At 42.5% G+C, this 19,808-nt stretch overlaps 1 protein-coding gene across 2 annotated transcripts in view; it reads right to left on the bottom strand.

Moving 5' to 3' along the window:
• Window positions 1–561: 561 nt before the first annotated feature.
• The window catches only part of KMT2A (lysine methyltransferase 2A), a 73,716-nt gene continuing 54,469 nt past the window's right edge, over window positions 562–19,808 (bottom strand). For both annotated transcript variants that reach the window (XM_075279875.1, XM_075279874.1), the window contains exons 27-36: window positions 15,471–19,437; window positions 14,375–14,449; window positions 13,877–13,947; window positions 12,042–12,209; window positions 11,316–11,390; window positions 10,672–10,846; window positions 9,142–9,249; window positions 8,975–9,058; window positions 8,106–8,235; window positions 562–6,855 (exon numbers count right to left, since the gene is read on the bottom strand). In XM_075279875.1, coding sequence (XP_075135976.1) covers window positions 6,580–6,855; window positions 8,106–8,235; window positions 8,975–9,058; window positions 9,142–9,249; window positions 10,672–10,846; window positions 11,316–11,390; window positions 12,042–12,209; window positions 13,877–13,947; window positions 14,375–14,449; window positions 15,471–19,437 — 5,129 coding nt within the window. In that variant the 3' untranslated portion in view covers window positions 562–6,579. The remainder of the gene's footprint in view (window positions 6,856–8,105; window positions 8,236–8,974; window positions 9,059–9,141; window positions 9,250–10,671; window positions 10,847–11,315; window positions 11,391–12,041; window positions 12,210–13,876; window positions 13,948–14,374; window positions 14,450–15,470; window positions 19,438–19,808) is intronic.

Below are 19,808 nucleotides of genomic sequence, written 5' to 3'. Positions count from 1 at the left end.
TTTACACACAGATAGGAGATAATCGCAGAGAGGAGTGCTGCTGGGAACTTCCTGTGCTGGATGGAAGCTCATTAGCATATGACTAAAAACAGATTGAGGCAATCTACATACTAAAGGTAGATGTGGAATAGCATTTCTAAAGCCTATGCAAGGATGTGATTAACTAAAAATGACTTTTCCCAGTGATAGAGCCCCTTTAAAAAAATTCTGTTGAAGTGAAAAGCAATGTCTGACTTCCATTGGTTCATTTTCATAGAATTTTTAATTACTACTACTTTGGTCAGATTCAAGTTATTTCTGTGACCATTGTGGGGTTTTCTTTCATTAAACTAAGGCTACCAACAATTTTGTCCACATGTGCATGTTACTACAAATGGCAGAGGGGGTCTGCTGCTGGACAAGGGGCCCAATGCAAGAACCGGACGAAGCCCTCTGCTTAGATTCTGGCATTGCATTTCCTACACGACCCCTTTGACTAGTTTTCCCCTATATACATTTATGAAAAATAAAACCTAATGAATGCAAAAAAAAAGCCAAAACGCATTTTGTACATCAAGAAACTGGACATTTTATTTAGGAACCTAATCACTTAAATTAAAAAAAGTGCATAGAAAAAAAAGCAAACATGTTTAAAACTCCTCTCTTTAGTTTTTACATCTATGTACACTTTACATTCAGACCTGACAGTTTCTGTTTTCATAGCAAACAGTTGTACATTTTTATTTCCTTCGGTTCTGTCCAAAGCGGACACTTGTTTTTTTTTAATCCTTTTATATATTTTTTAAATAACACTGATAAAACTACGACAGTTTCCTTTTTTCTTTATTTTTTTTTCCATTAAAATAAGAAAAAAAAAAAAGGAAATAAAACAAAAAGATTCTGGAAGAGCAGCAGGAAACAGGATGGAGAGAGGGTTACACAGGATGGCAGTCGTAGAATACAAGTCAGCGGATATATTACCTTATATTGACTGTTGCGCCTGCTATACAGGCCAGATTTAAAGCCACAGATATCTAAAAGTCAAAGATCACAAGAACACCAGTTTGTTTTACGTAAATGTAGAGGGGCTGATGCCCTGCAAGCTCTAAAAACCTAATATCTAGCTGAAAAACAAAACCTTATTGTACAAGTCATGATTAGATACAAAATCTCCAGGGTTTACAGGGCATTCTGCGGCCTGACAACACATTTCCCTCACTTGCTGCGGGAAGCCTGGGAGATTCGGAAATTCGGTGTGGTTTATGAACGGAAACCGGTTGTGTACTGGTGAATACAAACACTGTAGACAAAGTTACGACGCACAATTGTGGCGGATTTTATGGTGGCCGCCCAAACAGTTACACTTGTAAGATTCATGTTTGCTCTAAGATGCTGGAAGCTTCAGATTTGGAGTATCGTGATGTGTACACTCCCTGTCTTGTGATATATCGCCAGTTAATACTAGTCGGAGGTGATGTTTTAATGTTCCTATTTTATAACAGACAATCCCTTGTCGACCTTAAACATGGGTTGCGGAGATGGAGACCAGTCATGCTCCTACTACAAACATATTTTAATGTTGGCCAAAAGATGGGGTTTTGTAAATCTTATGGGATAAAACTAGGCTTCAGAAAAGTGTTGTACGTTAAGAATTTCCAGGGGTTGTCCCATCGGAGAAGATCCCGTTCAGAATACAGCTCCTGGAACGATTAGCTTATCACCCAATATTCTGCTCATGGCATTTTTCGCAGACACCTCGAAAAGGCCAATAAGGCATTTTGTCTGCAGCAGTTCTCACATGGGAGATACTCTATATTACATGGTGACCATTCACTACCAGTCTGCCAGAATGGGGAGACACTCCTATGGGGTCTGCCTCTGTTCTGACCCCTATCAGGGGGCCCAAGCCTATGATGTCCATATTCCATAACATGAGGGTTTGGCTTCATGTGACAACCCCCTTAAGCTGTAGAACTGCATGTCATTAAAATGGCAACCGACTGGACTATACCTAAAGTTGTCTAGTCTATGGACAGATCTTATTTTTTTTGCCCATTTCCATCAGGTTCTGTTGATAACACTGTATGGTCATTGACCAACCCTCAGACCTTAAAGGGTAAGCTCACACAGTTTTTTTGCAGGTGGAATCTGCCTTAAAAACCCTCCCACTCATTTCATTGGGAGTCATGCACATTTTTTTCATCTAGAGGGAAAAAACAAAAAAAAACCCAAAGACGCTATGGCCTATTTTCAGATGGATTCCATCTTGCAAAGCCCATTGCAATGAATGGGTGGTGGGAAAAAAATGCTAGATTTTTTTTTTTCCTGCCCTCCCCTCCTGATAATACTTGTCTATGGACGAGCACTGGTGAGCGGGGAGGAATGACCCCCTCCCTCTGCTCAACTGTACAGCGTGATAGGCTCTGCTGTGGAGAAGGACGTTCCTGACAGACTGTCAGGAACGCCCTTCTGACTGTAAAGCGCTACAGTACCAGGACCGATGGCTCTTTACCCGGGGAACAGTTCGGGAAAGCAGATAGTGCGCTGAATTCAGCACACTGTCTGCTTTCCAGCAGTATATGGAACTGCCTGTGCCCAATCTGATGAAAGGTCCTCTTTAAAGTGAATGGTTGCCTTTTAGGTCCACCATTGTACATACCTGTAAGCTACCCCTAGTGGTATTTATGGTACATTCCACAGGATATGCCATAAATGTCCAATAGATGTGTCTCACCTATCTCTACTCTTGATTGCCGTCTCACAGCCACTGTAGATGGAGAGGGCTGTACACACATGGGTCTGAACCTAGCAGAGAAAGCATGCTATTGACTGTGGCCTCTAGGGGTATGTTCACACAGCGGAAACCTTTTCCGCCGTGTGAACTCTGCGCGGCTAGCCGTGACGCCGATGCAGTGCATCAGCATCCAGCTCCTGTTTAGGCCTGAATGAATGGGCCTAATCAGGAGGGTGTCTCGCACCACGGAAGTGGCAGAAAGAAAGGGCATGGCGATTCTTTTTCCCCATTAGTAGAAAGGAAAAAAAAGCGAGCGACTCCCATTCAGATGGGAGCATTTTTTTTTGCAGGCGGATTCCATGACAAAATCCACCTGCAAAAAAACTCAGTGTGAATGCACCCTTAAGGCTAGTTTACACAAAGTATACGCTGAGCCGATTCTGAACGTAAAGCACGTTCAGAATCAGCGCGTACAAAGCAGATCCCATTCATTTCAATGGGAGCCAGCATACGAGCGCTCTCCATTGAAATGAATGGGCTGCTTTTTTCCCTATTGGTTTCAATGTGATACGCGCGTATACTCAGTGTGAATGCACCCTAAGATGTTAAACAGTCTGGCTGGAGCTAACTCCTGCCCTTCCAGCTCACATGCAGGCCCTGCTTGTTCCTGAACTTACATCATACATTTGTGGTGCTGGATGTTAAATTGTACTTCCAGTTATAAAAATAAAATAAAACCTTTCAGAAATGAGTATTAGAGGCGTAAATAAACTGCGTAATAAATTTCATTTATGTTGCCTTCTCCATTTATCAAGCCGAATTCCTTCTTAAATATTAGTCTATAGAGAAGGGAGGGGATGTGAAGCGTCTTCTGGAAAACAGGTTCTGGCTGCTGCTACACTCTGCTATCCTGTGACTGAAGGGGAGCTTATGTAATACTGCTATGCCAGAGATAAGAGGCAATAAGCCAATTAACATCGTCCTCATCCCCCCTCCCATCTCCATAGAGTTCTGTGTAGGTCTATGGAGTGAAACAGGCTGATAAGGAGTAAGAAAGCAACTTAACATATTACAGGCTTCTTATATTCACCTGTACAATTCATTTATGCAAGGCCAACTGGAGAAACCCTTTAAGTGTATAACGCCAACACTTCTCACACTGTTAGTTTTCTATAGGAAAAATAAACAGGTTAAAGTGCGATATAAATAATAAAATTTATTACTAAGACCTTAAAAAAAAGATACTGCGGGAGTATCCTGTAGTTCTATGTCACATAACACTTGTATGTAAGGGTTCAAGGTTAACCCTTTACTGCGGCCAAGCCAGACCAGCCACATAGAAAACACATGTATTATACTAGGTTTAAGATGGACAAGGGATTAAAATGATGATGCTTAAGAAAAGTGAACTGTCTAGTAAAGAAAAATGCTTGTAGACCTTTTAGCTGCTACCATGAGCTGTATTATCAGACAATGGCCAGAGCCTAAAGCTGCCCATACAATTTAGAAAGCCGTCACTGAACGCTTGTTTGGCCTATAGCCATCTCCCCTCATACACATACACAGTTAGCTTGGCCAAGCATGCATGTGTTTTCAATGGGGAATAGGGAAGTAGGAGTCTGCTAGGTACCACTGGCAGAGGCTTATCTCCTTGAGGCGCCTGATCCTTCTCTCCCCTGACATCTACTGAAGAAGGAGAGCTGACCAGTCCCGCCAAATTTGGTGGGTTCAGCCGTCGATCTTAAGTGTATGGCCAGCTTTACATGCATAAGAAGTGCATGCAGAGAATACAGAAGCCTTATGTATTGGGCTCTAGCGCACGCCTTGCAATACAGCCCATGTAAACAGTCACCCACTTGGGAGTATGGGCGATTCAACCAACAAGCAAGTAGTCAGCTCTACAATGTTACATAAGAGATTCTACCTGAGAGATAGCTATGGATGTAAACCCTCAGCCCCGTCTTCGGACACTATGGAATTTCGCTTCGGCAATTTCATGCTGAAGCATACGACAGTCAGGTTGATATTCACTTTAAAATAATAAATAAATTCCTACAACATACAGAAATCTTACGATCATGATAAAAAAAAATCCTCCCCCGTCCTCTGAAGAAGGCATTAACGCAGTTTTAACAAGGCCAATAACAATGATTCCCGCCGAAATATCATCAAAAACGTTACCTCATCAGCAGCCTATGAGAAAATAAACAATTTCACAGATTCAAAAAAAACAAACATTTTTTTTTCCAAAAAATAAATTTGAATACACCAAATTCGGTAAAGACTTCCCATCCCCCTGCTTTAAGTGCTTCCTTAGCGATTATTAAGTGCTTCCAATAGAAAAATATAGAGTATTTACATTTTGTAAAAAACTTTTTTTTTAATCCTTTTTTAATTTTTTTTTCCTTTTTTTAATTTTTTTTTTTTTTTTTTTTTAAATACTACGAAAAATAAAACAGAAGATGTAAACGGAAGGCGGGAGGTGAACGATTACATCGCCGGAGGGGGGGGGGGGGAAGGAGAGTGGCGAGAGCATTTTTGCCTCGTTCTTGATTACTGCTGTGGTTAGCTTTTTCAGGGGTGCTTTGAAATGTGGTGGTGGTGAGGAGGGGCTCTGAAGTCCTGCGTAGTGTCGAGAGCCCCCCCGATAGTAAACATAACCTGTTCCTCAGTACACTATATTGTATTGCATGATTTCACAATTATTTTAAATATTAAAATAAATATATTTCCTGCAATTTAGGGCAATCCAAACCGTTCTCCTAAATAATTACCATCATCATCAAAAGTACAGGGTTCTAGAAGTACAGCGCACAAGCACTGCTGCCCCCTAGATGTCATCCCCATCATGATTGGTCTATGCTTCAAAAAAAAACAACAAAAAACAACTTTCGTCAGCTTCCATAAATGGGCCCGTAACATTATCCTTTTTTTTTTTTTTTTTTTTTAGGAGATAATCATGGAGCCGATACTTCCGGAAGTCAGTGCTATCTAATGCCCCATAAGATATTGCAGCTCCTGAGTGTCATTACACAATCTACAATCTCCAAACACCCCCGACCCTACAGGACGAACCTGAACCTCTTAAGAGGCTGACATACAGAAGGGTCTCTAACCCCCTTCATAACTTGCCTTCTTTAGTCAGTGCTGTAATAGCCCCTTCCTGTTATGATCAGGAGGAACGTACCTCAGTGAAGGATGAGAGGTATGCAGGATTCTGACTCTCTTAGGAGAGAGTCAAAAATGAGTGTCTATATTAACAAGTCAGTCCCCTAGGACTGCATACACGATTCATGTCTTACGAGACGTCTTTCCGAAGCGCCCTTGTTGGTTGAGGTGCCCGCATTTGTCTTCCTTATGTTCTTCAACCTACAAGCAGGTCTCACGTGAGGTGGTCTTCTATACTCTAATATTAGGGTATATCAGAAGCACCACCTGCCCTTTCAGAGCACATGGGAAAGAAAGAAACCTCACAACTTTGATTACCAACAGTGCCATGCAAAGTTGGGTACATATACAAAAATAAATTAAAAATATAGAACTACTAATCACTGCCGTGTGACAGTAAAGCAGTATACAGGTACACTCATGCTCATTATATGCTGCAAGTCGTCATCATTAGGGATGGTCCGTATCATTACAGCATGTTCCCTATGGATATACATATGTTACTCAGGCGTGCAGTGCATTCTTGGCCACGTAGGAGTAAAGTAGAGCCACGAACAGAAGACCACGGTCTCCAGGAGGCGTCTTAAGCTGTGAAGAATAGGTTTCCACTAAGCGGTGGCTGCATGCTTCCTGCATACTGGGAGTGCCCTTGACTCCAACCTGTCCTATGCATCACTTTGAAGGTTTTAGAACCTTGATCAGTTGAGAAACTTGCGGCATTTTTTGGTCCCGCAGTTGCATGCTAACTTGTTGCTAGCATCTTCGATGGGGAACTTGTAGTCGTAGGTGAGCTCCTCCCCGCGGTAAATTTTACGCATTGCAAATATGACAATGTGTTTCTGTCCATCAATTGGAATAACGCGAGAGTAACAGTTAGGCTCACAGGAGTGGTTGATGAAGCGAGCAGCATTGCCGTGCATGGTGGCGTCCACCACCTCAGAGTCATCAATACGGAACATATAGCAGCCAATACCCTATAGGAGAGACAAGCATGAACAAATTAAGGGCTGATTATTCTTCTAAAACACATTTAAGACTTTTTTCCCCACATTCTTTCTCAGCACTTTCTTAAAGAGGACCTTTCATTTCTTCGGGCACATGTGGTTTTATATACCGCTGAATTCAGCACACTGTTGGCTTTCCCGTTACGTGCCCCAGGGGAAGAAATATTGGTGTCATTACCGATAGCTCTTCACTGTCATAAGAGTGTTCCTGACAGTAACTGGGAACGCCCCTCCTGACAGTACTGTCTGTAGCGCTATACTCTGAGGGGGCATTCCTTACCGCCCAGCCATGCCGCTGAGCGGCGACAAAAGCCCCCCCTCCCCAAATACTAGTCTATGGACGAGTAAATACTGTCAAGAGAAGCGTTCCAAGTTAGACTGTCAGGAACGCCCTTCTGAAAGTGAAGAGATATCAGTAACTGCACCGATAGCTCTTCCCCCCGGGGAACGTAACGGGAAAGCCAACAGTGTGCTGAATTCAGCGCACTGTCTGCTTTCTAGAAATATATAACACCGCATGTGCCTGAGGACATGAAAAGTCCTCTTTAAGGTTTCGTTAGGAAGATCTGTTGATTGTATATTTTTAAAGAGATTTCCCATAAACATCTGTCACCTATCAACAGTGTAAGTAATAGAGGTCTTATTGCTTTGACCAAACACAATCACAAAAGTAGAGGTCCTAGAGACTTTGGAATGGACTGGTAGTGTACATGGGTAACCACTGCTCACGCATATGCACTGCTGTTTCATTCACATAGGGGCCCCAATACTCTCCTGATCAATGGGTTTCCCGCTGTCGGACTCCAAGAGACCACACACTTTAGACCCATCATAAACAGTCTTCATGAGAACACTCTCACCATTCAGACTGTAGACATCACACGTAGGATATTTGTTGCAGAAATTTCAGAGACAGTCCCACTTGTCTATGGGGCTTGTAATACAAAGATGACTAAGACAATCCTATTCTGATGAGTGAACGGATTTCAATGACTAACAATTCAGAAACAAAATTTGCTGCACATGAAACCCTTACAAAACCAAGAGCCAGTCATTGCCTCCCAGTGAAAACGACCGGAAGCATATTAGGGGTGTTTTTAGAAACTTATTTTCCGGTGAAAACCCCCCCTCAAAATTCTGTTCCAAAAATACAGTATCAACGTAACCCAAATTTAACTACTGCGCAAACCCCCCCCAAAACTGAGAAAGCATTGCTTTACCTTTCCGTCATAATATTTCTCTCTTTTGTCAGTCAATGTAGAACGTATGACGTTTCCTGAATACTCTATCACCATCTCTCCAGCGTCAATGTTTCTTTTGCAGAAAAGACCTCGGCCGTGAATTGGAGATCTAAGAAGAAAATAGAAACCAGCAATTTTAACATAATTCATGTGGAATCTAATGAATAATCCAAATATTCCACTGTTTGCCTTATTCTATAATGGAGAACAAGCGCAGATCTGAACCTAACCCTAGTCTACACAGCTGACTTGGGTCTGGTTGCACATAATCTAAATATGTCAAGAATATATTGCATTCATATGAATATTCATACCAGTGTGCTTCCCCAGGGTTAGCTTCTTAGATTCCATGGATATTACATGACTGTATCTCTATCAGCCCTAGGCATGGAACGCAAATGAAATGGAACACAATGCACCATTTTCGACGTACAGAGTCTTCCCGTATTAAAAGCGGTAATCCCGAAGTTGTGACCAGACAGTGACCGCATGGCCATCTGTGGGTTACTCCTCTTTCCAACGAGCGGATGAGGCCAGCCACTTCCCAAATTTTCAAGATGTGAAAAGGGGGAAGAGGTAAACACCCTGGCAGGAGGCATGGCTATACATAAGCCAGGAGCTTCACAATACAAAAGATGGGGAAGGTCTAGGAAGCCAGCAAACAAGCTAGATGTGCTCAGTTCATCTGAGAGATCCTCCAAGCTCCTGGAAACTAAGACTAGAGTTATCAGGTTTATTCTGTTATTTCTCCTTTTATTTTGAAAACTGTGTTGCTTGTCTTATCTTTTATCCACTTTTTTTTTTAAACTCAGAAATTCAATATTAGTCACATCAAGTAGTATACACACCTGTAAACACCTACAGCTTCTTTAGATGTCTTCTTAAGATGCCGGAATCTCATTGGCATTGGCAGATCCATGCTGGTGGCCCTCCTACTCCAAAAGGAGACATGAATTAGAACAACATGCTACACTGTGGCACAACATACAAGGTAACAAGTGTTCAAGCTATTTACCGCACAGATTTCAGCTGCACCTCTTCCTCCTCTTCATCATTTGGTTTGTATTCTGGAGGCTGCCGATGTTTGGAGGCCAAGAAATTAAACATGTCAAAGGCAGATTTCCTGTTAAGAAAGAGGATCTATGAGTAACACTTCTTTGTATGGAAAACTAATATACTACATAGTAATGGGATGTTATCAAGACCTACACACACTAATCCTGCAGTCAAAGAGTGAAAAGTGTTTTACAGCTCATCAGATTAAAACCTTTGAGACATTTTTACGACACTCGCTCCACTTTCAAAAAGTGGTTTTGAAAGGGCGCGCGGTTACTCTGCTGAGCAGATGAACTGTATTATTCGGACTATAAGGCGTACTTTTTAGCAAGGAATGACTTGCTAAATGCTAGAAAGTGCCTGCATCTTTTAATCTTAAGTCATTGGGGTCCAGCAGTGCCAGTCTGCTTTATAATAGAAAGAAATGCTGACAAAGCTGCATGACAGACTAGTGCAGGGCAGAGAGAATAGTATAGTTGGCTGACCACTGTCTGAACAGGGACTTAAGCCTCTTTATGTCTGACTCCATAATCAGAGAGGTCAGAAGCCACTCACCTCCCGGCCACTGCCCTTTAGCATTAATTCATTACTATATTGGTAGCGCAGGTCACCTGCAACTTATAAAGCCCTGCTGCCTCTTTAAGGTAATAAGGAGAATTATTCTGCTTGTGTGGGGCATTAAGGAACATTATACTGTGTCTAATATGGGGGCACTAACGGTGGAATTATATGGAGTCTTATAGTCAGATGCATCTTACTGTCCAAACTATGAACTACTCCTGTTTTATCAACTGTGACTTTAGGCACTAAAGTGGAATTTTATTGTGAGGGGGCAATAACGCCCCATTATTTACCCCCATAGTGTAATGCCCTTTAGTGGCACCCACTTAGTATAGTGCCAGTAGAATACCAAGGAAAGTTAAATTAATATGAAATTTGTTTTGTTAATTTTCAAACCCTCAAACCCGGGGTGTGTGTTATATTGAGACGCGTCTTATCGTCCAAAAAATGAGGTTCTCCAGTTTTATCAATAGTGACTATTTAACGGGTTACAATAATTGTTACTATCGCAGTGAAACAGAAGGGTGGCATGGAGAGAGGAGCGGCATCACAGGACAGAAAGACGTGGCAAAGTTACAAAACACTGTGCTAGGTTTCATAATTTTTTGGCTCAAATGACTGCAATGGAGTCTCCAGCAAATCTGACTTTAAAGTGTATCAAAACTTTCACACTGAGTAATGAAGTCTATAAATAATGGGGAAGGAGGACAAGGGAGACCGCGGTCAGAGAGGGACATGATCTATAACTTCTAGTGAGCCATTTTTCATAACAGAGCAGGATAATAAATCAGCTGCTGATAAGCTGAACAGTCTTCTGTGTGTGGATTTGATCTTGAACAAAAGGAGAGGGACGGTCTACTATTACTACCTTAACCAGATATGCGGTTAAGATTTGTCTCATGCTTTCTTCCCCTCCATTACTACTCACCTTTGGTGCACCTCAGCACGTGCTGCCCCATGAGGGTTGATAGGAGGCTCTTCTTCTCCAGCTGGATGGTGGAAACGGAACTTATAGCTGCGACATTTGTTTGCACCATAAAGCTGCTCCACAAGAAACACCACAGCGTCATGTATAATCCCCAGCATCCTGAGCCCATTAACACCTGCCACAGGAAGGAGTTAGTCACAAGAGGCGCACACTGTACTGAAGCCAATATAGCAGATTTATCAATCTATTTTTCCAAGTTTTCTTAGTAAATACATTTATGCGGATTCCAAGACTTTTGGTAAACTAAACACATGGGCCCTAGTGTCTGAAGGGTCCCAAATGCCACTGTGCAAAATACAAAGAGATTATTACTTATGATTGGACCTTTATATTTGGCACAGAGGTCCATAAGCTCCAAACTATGCCTATACAATCTTTGCACCATATTAAGATTAAATAAATACATCTGCATCCTCTAGAAATAGTGCTACATTTGTATGTGGCATTGTAGCTGCATTCACTGCAAAGAAACAGAGCTGCAATACCAGACACTACCTAGAAATAAGTGTGGCACTGCATAATTATTTTCAATTCTCAGAAACGTGCTATGACCCAATGAAGAGAAACGCACTAAATCACACTACCTGCAAACGACAGCTGCTTTAGTCTTGCATTGGATCTCGCTTCTTGGACTTTGTCAGTCAAAGACTTCCATGCTTCTGCAAGGATAAAAAAAATTGCTTATTTGTAAACGATCTGTGAAAGGAATACCAAACCTAGATACAGTATTTCCAGCTCAATTCTGACACACTGTTGTAGAAACCTTGTAGAGAACACAAATGGATCTCTTGCTTATCTGCTCCATCTTTGTCTGCAGACCAACTAGGGGGTAGGCTTAAGGGTTTTCTGGAAACTAAATATTGATGACCTAACCTTAGCATAGTTCATCAATATCCTATCAGTGGAGATCAGATACCAAGGACCCCCACGGATCAACTGCTCAAAGCAATAAGTGTTGCTTCCGTTTCACAGGCCAAAGACGTCACATTCATCCCTCCCGTGGCCTGTCTGTAGGTCGGTCCCACTCAAGGAAAGGAGGCTGAGCTGCAATGCCAAGAACAACCACTACACAACATATGGCAATGTGCTTGATATTCAACATAGAGGCCGAAGCACTTGGCGGGTGTACAAGACTCCAAGTAATAGGATGTAGATGACGGTAAGATGGGTCATCAACAATATAATGCAGGTAAACCCCTTTAATAGTCTTTGTTCTACTAAAGACTGGACAGAGAACGGACTGAATGAGACTCCCCAGAGAGCAATTCATGTTTTCTTACAACGTCACTGCACTGCCTCCCCATTCCTACCTTCAATGCTGTTAGCAGAAATCTGGAAACCATCATCACTGGAAATCTCAAACAGGAGACCCGTCCTGGGTTTGGGTCCCTGAAGCGAATCCTGCCGCCTCTGTTCATGCTGCAGTAACCTCATGAGGGGTGAACTAAACCCAATGTCATCTTCTGCATGTTTACAATCTGTAGGTGTAAAAAGTGACAAACCTGTTAGGAAGAAATGCCACTAAACCTCTGTGTAGTGTCCCTGCTGGGATACCGACACTCAGCTGCCATTGAAGTGAACAGGACCTGAGCCATATAACTGCAGCATGGCTACCGCACATCGAATAGAGCCATCTGCTTCTGTCTATACATTATGCAGATTTGGTGGCCATAGCAGAAGATTGGTGAGGAAACTGTGTCGGACCCCTCTCAAACTAATACTAGTGAATGACCATCAGTATCTACTTTTTAGACACCTTTAATTACTCTTATATGGAATGTTCTTATTTTAAGGCTAATAAATGAATGAATATGTACCATAGTGAGAATATTAGCTGGTAACATGCTCTACGGCACTTTAAGATTTCCATCTTTGCTCCAACTCCTGGCCTTCGGGATTGGCTAACAGGCAGGTGAGTATTGCTACATCGCTACTGTACAGCGCGATAGGCGTTGCTGTGGAGAAAGACATACCTGACTGACTGTCAGGAACGTCCTTCTGACTGTAAAGAGCTATGGTACCGGGACCGAAAGTTCTTTACCCGGGGCACAGATCGGGAAAGCCGACAGTGTGCTGAATTCAGTATATAGAACTGCCTGTGCCCCAAACCCATGAAAGGTCTTCTTTAAACAAACAAAACCAGTCAAAATGAAGAGGGGAGGGGGTAGACTGCTCTTTATTCTATGTGCCCACAGCCTCAGAAATTGTATTAGCAGCAAAAAACTGATAGGACATTGTTCTATGACTGTATAAGCCTTCATATATAGACGGCCCTGCACATACTTCAACTGCTCATGAAAACTCAGGTACCCTTTAAAATGGTCAGTAGCATTTTCCCAAACTCTGTATCAGATCAATAGTGTAAGCTTTGCAACATATCCGAGGGAAATTTCTCTTTCTCCGCTCAACTCTTTTCCTGCTCTCCCCCTCAATGTTAAACTGACATTCATTTTGTAATCTCTGCTTTAGCAAGTGAACAGAAGCTCACTGTTGTAATACAGCTTTACATAGAAGTCTATTAAGAGGGAACAGGGGAACAGTAAGCCGGAAAAGAGTGAGCGAGAAGAGACAGAGGCACACATGATACAACAAGCAGCTTAAGCTTGCTTTTCCCAGGTGCTATATTCACATCCAGACAGGTCAATACTTCTGTATAATTTCCTGTATGATCCTAATGCTCCACTGTGTGAGATATTTAGTTAGCTGCTGATTTTGAAGTGAATTCCAATCCAAATATCAGTGGCTGATTCTGCCTCTTACCGATTTCAATAGGAGGCATGCTGAAAGAGAAGCTGATTCAGACAAAAAATGCACAGTGTAAGGCTCCAGCAGGGGCAGGAAATGAAGAGGAATCAGATTCGGGTGTCAGCCTGAATTCCTCTAGACTTTCTGCAAATCCCATAATTCCCCAGTGGAGCGAAAATGGTTTTGTAAGACTCTATACGCCTGTAAAGGTGCTCCCTCCGTAAGGAGTGATATTATCCCCATAATCCAAAATATAATTGAAATAATGGGCAGAAACAATCTTATGTAGACCCATTGTACCTTTGATTTATGCCAAATTGTTAACAGGCCATACATACATTTACATACATACAATTCTGGAAGGGGAAAATGCTTCGACACTCCCCAAGAACATACATACCGTCCTGTTTTGGCTCAAGCGGACTCTGCTCCTTCACTATTGGATCCATATCTACAATGGCAGGGGATTGTCTGCAAACATGAAATGGAAAGATCATCACAAATGCTGCTTTTGGCAATTTTGTTAGCCATTTTTGAAGCTAGGACACCAAGGTAACAGGGCTACAATGAAAGTCACGACTGTGTTGCATTACTACACGCAACATGACCGTGATCTAGCAGTCACTAAAAAACCAAACTGACTGGAATATTGGTCACAGATGGCATTTCCAGCATAGAGGGCAAGGTAAACTGTGTGTAACTGGCTTACAACATTTAGTCTCAACTGGATGTTGTAGATATTAAATTGCAAGGTCAAATTGTATCCTAAAATAGTCCTAGCACGTGACAAACAGTGATATCTCATCTATATGCCTGTGGATGAAAAATACATACAGAATTCATAAGGGTGCTAAATGCATTAAAAAAAACAACTGGGTGTTCATTTTGCCTGACTTACCCCACACTCTTCTCTGTCTCCATCACACTGGTTGGTGTTGGTAGATTTATTTCATCAGTTTTGGGCTTGACAATCCTAAAAATCCCCAAAAATTTTTAAAACATTACATTATGAAATTCTACTGCCAGCAAGCATCCGAACAACAAGCTTTTGAACCCTTGTATTCTGTCCAATTTCTAAGGAACGGCGCGGCGGAGACCACATCTAAAGGTAAGAGACTAATAGCCTTTCTAAAGGCTATTCCGATGTCTCATCCAAAAAAAAAAAAAAAAAAAAAAAGGTTTTAATGGTAGAATCCCTTTAAATTTGTTCTTACACCTTTAAGATACATTATGTGCACTGTAGATTATATAGAAGCATTAAACTTTAAGAATTCTATGTTTTTGTGACTAATAAAACGGACTTAAAAATCTTGAAATCAATACAAAAACTGAAAAACAAAGTATTTACAAAGTTATTCAAATTCATTCACAAATGTACAATCTTGGTCACAGGTGAAATCTCACTTCAGGCCGTTTTTGGTAATTCATGTTACATAATCTGCTTCTAATATAGGGAGCGACATTACCACATCCTGTATTATATAACTAGCGCTCATCGAGCATGGTGTATACACTGAGAAGCCGTTGCAACATGACATCTGTCTTCTCTATTGGGTGCCCAACTGGAACGGCTAGACACCGAATATCTGCAGCTGCAGGATTGTTTGTTAAAGTGGCATTTGTTAAGGCACAAAAAAAAATAAAAAATAAATAAAATAAAATCGGAATATAGCACATGGAATCCCTTTAAGACAATCAATGAAGGGTCCCCTTATTCTTTTCCTTTAAAAAACAGCATTGATTGTGATTTGCAAAGGGCTATCTATCCATCTAATTATTATTGGAGATTAGAGTCTCACTATTAGCCCCGCTCCTGATCACATACATGATTATTCTCTTGCTGACGAGGGTGTTGGCTGGCTGTCCACCAGGATGAGTATACCCAGTGTTGTCAATTGGCTAAAGTCTAGACAAAATTATTACAGTAAAATAAATTTTCTGGCCCTAGTGATAAGTTATAATGTAAAAGACAAGAAATAATGCATAAAACATACCCTGCTAGAATGGCACTGGATGGCTTCTTGTCTTTGTCTTGCTCTCGGGCCACAGTTGAGCCCTGGCTAGAGTGTGACGATTTGTGTTTTTTCCTGCTCGTCTTGTCCGTGGAGCTAGTTTGTCTCTTTCCTTTGCTCTTTGCCTTTTGGACTGCCGATGTACTCACTCTCTGAGGGCCAGAGGTGGAAGATGAATTTGCTGAAATTGCTTTGCCCTCAGAGTCAGATGGTAACAGGTTGGTAACTGGTGATCTGTGGTCTGAACTACCAGTGTCTGGTAGGATTGGAGGCCTGTTATTGAGCAGTCTATTCATGTGATGAGGAATTGGGAACGGACAATCCTGGTCACTTACGGTTTGGGCAAGAGTCATTCCAACAGGCTGGGAAGTGGGCACAACACATATACTAGAAGTGGTTGCCAATGTAGCTGTGGTAGGACTCTGAGAGAAAATACCAGGCCCTGAAGGGAGTGCCACATGATTCTCTTGAATGCCTATTCCCTGTGGGCTGGTCTTTATTAAAAAGTTACCAATAGAACCAAGTTCTGAAGGACCTAAAATCCCAGGACTGGTAAGAGTGACATGACCACTTACAGGAGGCGGCGTAGCTGTTGTCTGCATGGACACAACATTCAGGACAGAAGAACCAGTAGCAATGGCTGGCACTTGACTAGCGAGATGCCCATGATCCAAACCAATAACACTGGTAGCAGTCCCTACAGAGTTGGATGCTCCTAAATTCTGCGGAAGCAATGGCGTCTGGTCAAAGTACATGACACCAGACTTGGAACGTTTAATGATGTTTGGAATACTGCGGTGGGGGGTGGCATTTCCTAGGCTGCCCAAGTCTATTAAGCTTGGATGGTTTGGTAAACTTCCGGCAAGCTGAGGGGGAGCAAAGTTAATTATTCTCATATTAACTTCAGTAGGGTGCCTTAAAGCAGGTGCAACAGAAGGTGCCAGTTTTTTGTTTTTCTTGGTCTGTAGGCGTGAGATCCTTTTCTTACCCATACCAGAAGTTTGAGGATTGGATGCACTACTCAAGTCTGACCTTTGTCCCGATTCTGAAACTAGAAGCTGTGGTTCAGCAGTTGGCTGCACCCCAATAAGGAGACCCGAAGGCTGGTTAGCAAGGCCTGGCAAGAAAGCAGCCTGAGGGGTTGCTGGAAAGGGTTGAAGGTGTGTGTGGTGGGGCATTGGCAGAAGCCCCTTGTTAGTGGGTGGAAAAGGCGAAGTTAGAGTAGAATTGAGTGTGGTGGCTAATGTTAGCCCTGCACCCATTGAACTGAGCACTGGCACATCTCCATCCATGCGATTTGAGCCAGGAGGTACAGATGGTGTTAGCTGTATTTTTTGTGTTACGCCATTGGGCAATGTCTGCAGAACATAAAGAGGTTGCATATTCTGATTGACCACAACTACCTTTTCGGTTGTAGATTTGAGGTGAGGGGGTGTGCTCTGTATGGCAGTGTTTTGCAATTGTGAAGGACCTGGACTCTCTGAGGTGCTTGGAATATATTTTTGGTTCTGAATTGGCACAGTTGGAGACACTGGCACTTGCAAATTTGGTGTACTACTATTTCGGGTCAGCTCTTGACTAGCTGCATGGTCTACCTGTCCACAAGGAGGGCTGGAAATGTGCTCAGAGTCCAAATGCCCTGCAATAAACCTATCCGGTGTCATGTGCCCTTCTGGTGTTCGATCCACACTTTGAGCCAACATATCCGAATCCCCCTCACCTGATGTTACAGGCTTTTCTGTCACAGTTACTCTCTTTTCACCTGTGTCTGAAGTTGGTAGAGACAGCAGGGAGCGGTCGCTGGGTGTAGACAACTGAGAATCCGGGATCACACCAAGCCTACTATGATTCTGACTTGGAAGAGATGGACTGCGAGTTGTCAAAACAGAAAGATCGGAAGGGAGCTCTAGAGGAAGTTCGAATTGCTCTTCTGCAGACATAGTAGAAGTAACAGTCCCATCCACCGGTTCAGAGGACGGAAGCTGCTGTGAAAATACCTCAAACAACCCCATATCTTTACCACGGTTAGTATCCAGCCCCAAGCCATCCCCCAATGTTAGCAGTTCAGATGAAGACGATTCAGGGCTTTCTCCAAGCGCTTGCATGGCTGGTGTATTTTTCAATACAAAGTCCATAATGTCAATAGGAAGGATGTTCCCGCAATCATCGCTGTTGTTATTGTCAGAGTCAGACTTCAGCAACTCAGTGTTAAAGGTATCAAGTAGAGTTTTATCAGCTCCGCTATGACTTCTTCGTGGAGTGTCTAAGCTGAGTTGAGTCTCTAAGGAGTCTTGCTTCACAGAATGACAGCTTTCCATTTTGCCTTCTGATCCTTTACTGCCTTTACCTGTATGAGATTTTTCCAATTGTTCATCTGATGCAACCAACTTCTCAGCTCCATTTTGTTTACTACTTCTTTTTCCCGTGTGCCCCGATTTCCCAGGGGTGGTTGTGATGCTTGCGTCACTTTCCGTGCCATCATCCACCCCATCAAGTTGGGGGATTGTGTGAAGATTTCGGTCATCTTCTCTGAACAGGTTACGTACACCCAGCCTGTCCTCTGCAGCTGCGGACACTACAGTTCTAGAAAAGTTATAATAATACAAATCCTCCTCTTCGGATGAGCTTAGGTCATCTGCCCCATCTACTTGACCCTCAGCTGATCTTTTTCCTCGTTTCTTTCCTGGAGTGCTGCTGCAAAAAGGGAGGTCTTCCTCGCCATAGGAACGTACACCGTAGAGAGGTGTTAATCCAAAGAACATATTAGAACGTGCTCTTGCACTTCTCCTCGGATAACGTCTTTTGTATGAACTATCTTCCTGAGTTTTGCTACCATCTTGGAGAAGTACGCTGGAATCCTGAGCATTATAAGCATTGCCAGCTTGTGGCTCAGAGTCTGTGTTTGAGCTTCTATGGTTGGCGGCGCTATCATCAGTATCTTCAGGACTATCTTGTGATTTTGCTATATCTGGCAGCTCACGAGGAGACATATTTTGTTGTTCCTGCTTCCGGTCACCAGTATTTTCTGTTGCCATCTTTGGCTTTGTTGCTTTACATGGGCTCACTGTAGACGTTTCTATAGGTGGACTTTCCATGCTGGCTGCAGTCTTATCACTATTTTTGCTGTGAGTATGCGTTTTAAAACTTCCAGTATCTGAACTTAAATGATTCCCATTGGTGTCTACCTGGCTTCGGCATTCTCCCGATAAATGTTCATTGTCAGTCGTGGATTTACAGGAATGTTTTTCCTTCGAGCTCTCCAGTAACTGATTCTTTGACTTTGGCCGTCTTTCTTTGGTCACTGTAACGCCATGATTACCCAAAGGCAAATGAGTCTCTTTGATTTCCTCAGAGGATGGAGTTCGCTCATCCACATTTGGATCATTTTCTCTCTTTATTGCCCTTTGGTGCTGATGAGAAGCCATAGATTTTGAGCCGTGAACTACTGAAGAACTCTCTTTGACAGAGCCAGCTCTGTTTGTGCTAGAATCGGAGGTGGAGATGCCCTGCGGCTGGGCAAGTACCTTAGTGCTTGTCAGATTAGTGGAGATCTCAGACGACCTCAGAGTTAAAGATTTTATTTTATCCGTTTTAGGAATTTTGGATACCATGTCAAGTGAGCCAGCTCTCCTTGTTTCTAATGGTTTGTCCACTTTTGTCCCAGTAATCCTGTGGCCATTGCTGGGTGCACAGCTGCTCTGATTTACCAAGTTTGAAGAAATACCTCCCGATTCTGTGTTGGTAGACCTGTGGTCTGCCAGTGCTGCTGTTGTGTCTGGTTGTGATACAGTGAGTCTGGTGGTCTCAGTAGTGGAAGGAGAAATCACACGTGGCTTTGGAGGCTGTGGACATATGGAAGAGGCACTATGCCTGCGGGAACCTATGCTACGAAGTCCAGAGGAGAGGACAGGATCTCCAACAGTCACAATTTCATGTGCAACTGGACTACCTGAAAACAAAAATGAGGAACATTAGCAAGAATAGAGTAACTTATGTCTATGAAACTCTATCACCTTTATATTATTTATATGTTCCTAAAAAATTTCCCACCTGGCAGATGCACAGTCATGCAGGCCAAATTCTAATCATAGTGAATGTATACCCAGTGAGGTCCGACCATTAAACTAGGCACTTGTGCAAATCACACAAGTACACTCTCAGTCTACATAACAGACGACAGGTCGCACCCTCTATTCTCTACCAGTACCTTAGAAAACAGTCAAGAACACAAACTACCATAATTCAAAGCTTGGGGGTCTGAGTGAAAACAGAAAAAGAAAAAAAACACAAATAAAAGCCTGTGCTCCAAAAGCCTTCCCC

Source organism: Leptodactylus fuscus, chromosome 6 (assembly GCF_031893055.1).
Source record: "Leptodactylus fuscus isolate aLepFus1 chromosome 6, aLepFus1.hap2, whole genome shotgun sequence".
In the NCBI taxonomy this organism is placed as follows: domain Eukaryota; kingdom Metazoa; phylum Chordata; class Amphibia; order Anura; family Leptodactylidae; genus Leptodactylus; species Leptodactylus fuscus.
The sequence above is the reverse complement of the archived record's forward strand: the minus strand, read 5'-3'. Positions and strand labels throughout refer to the sequence as shown.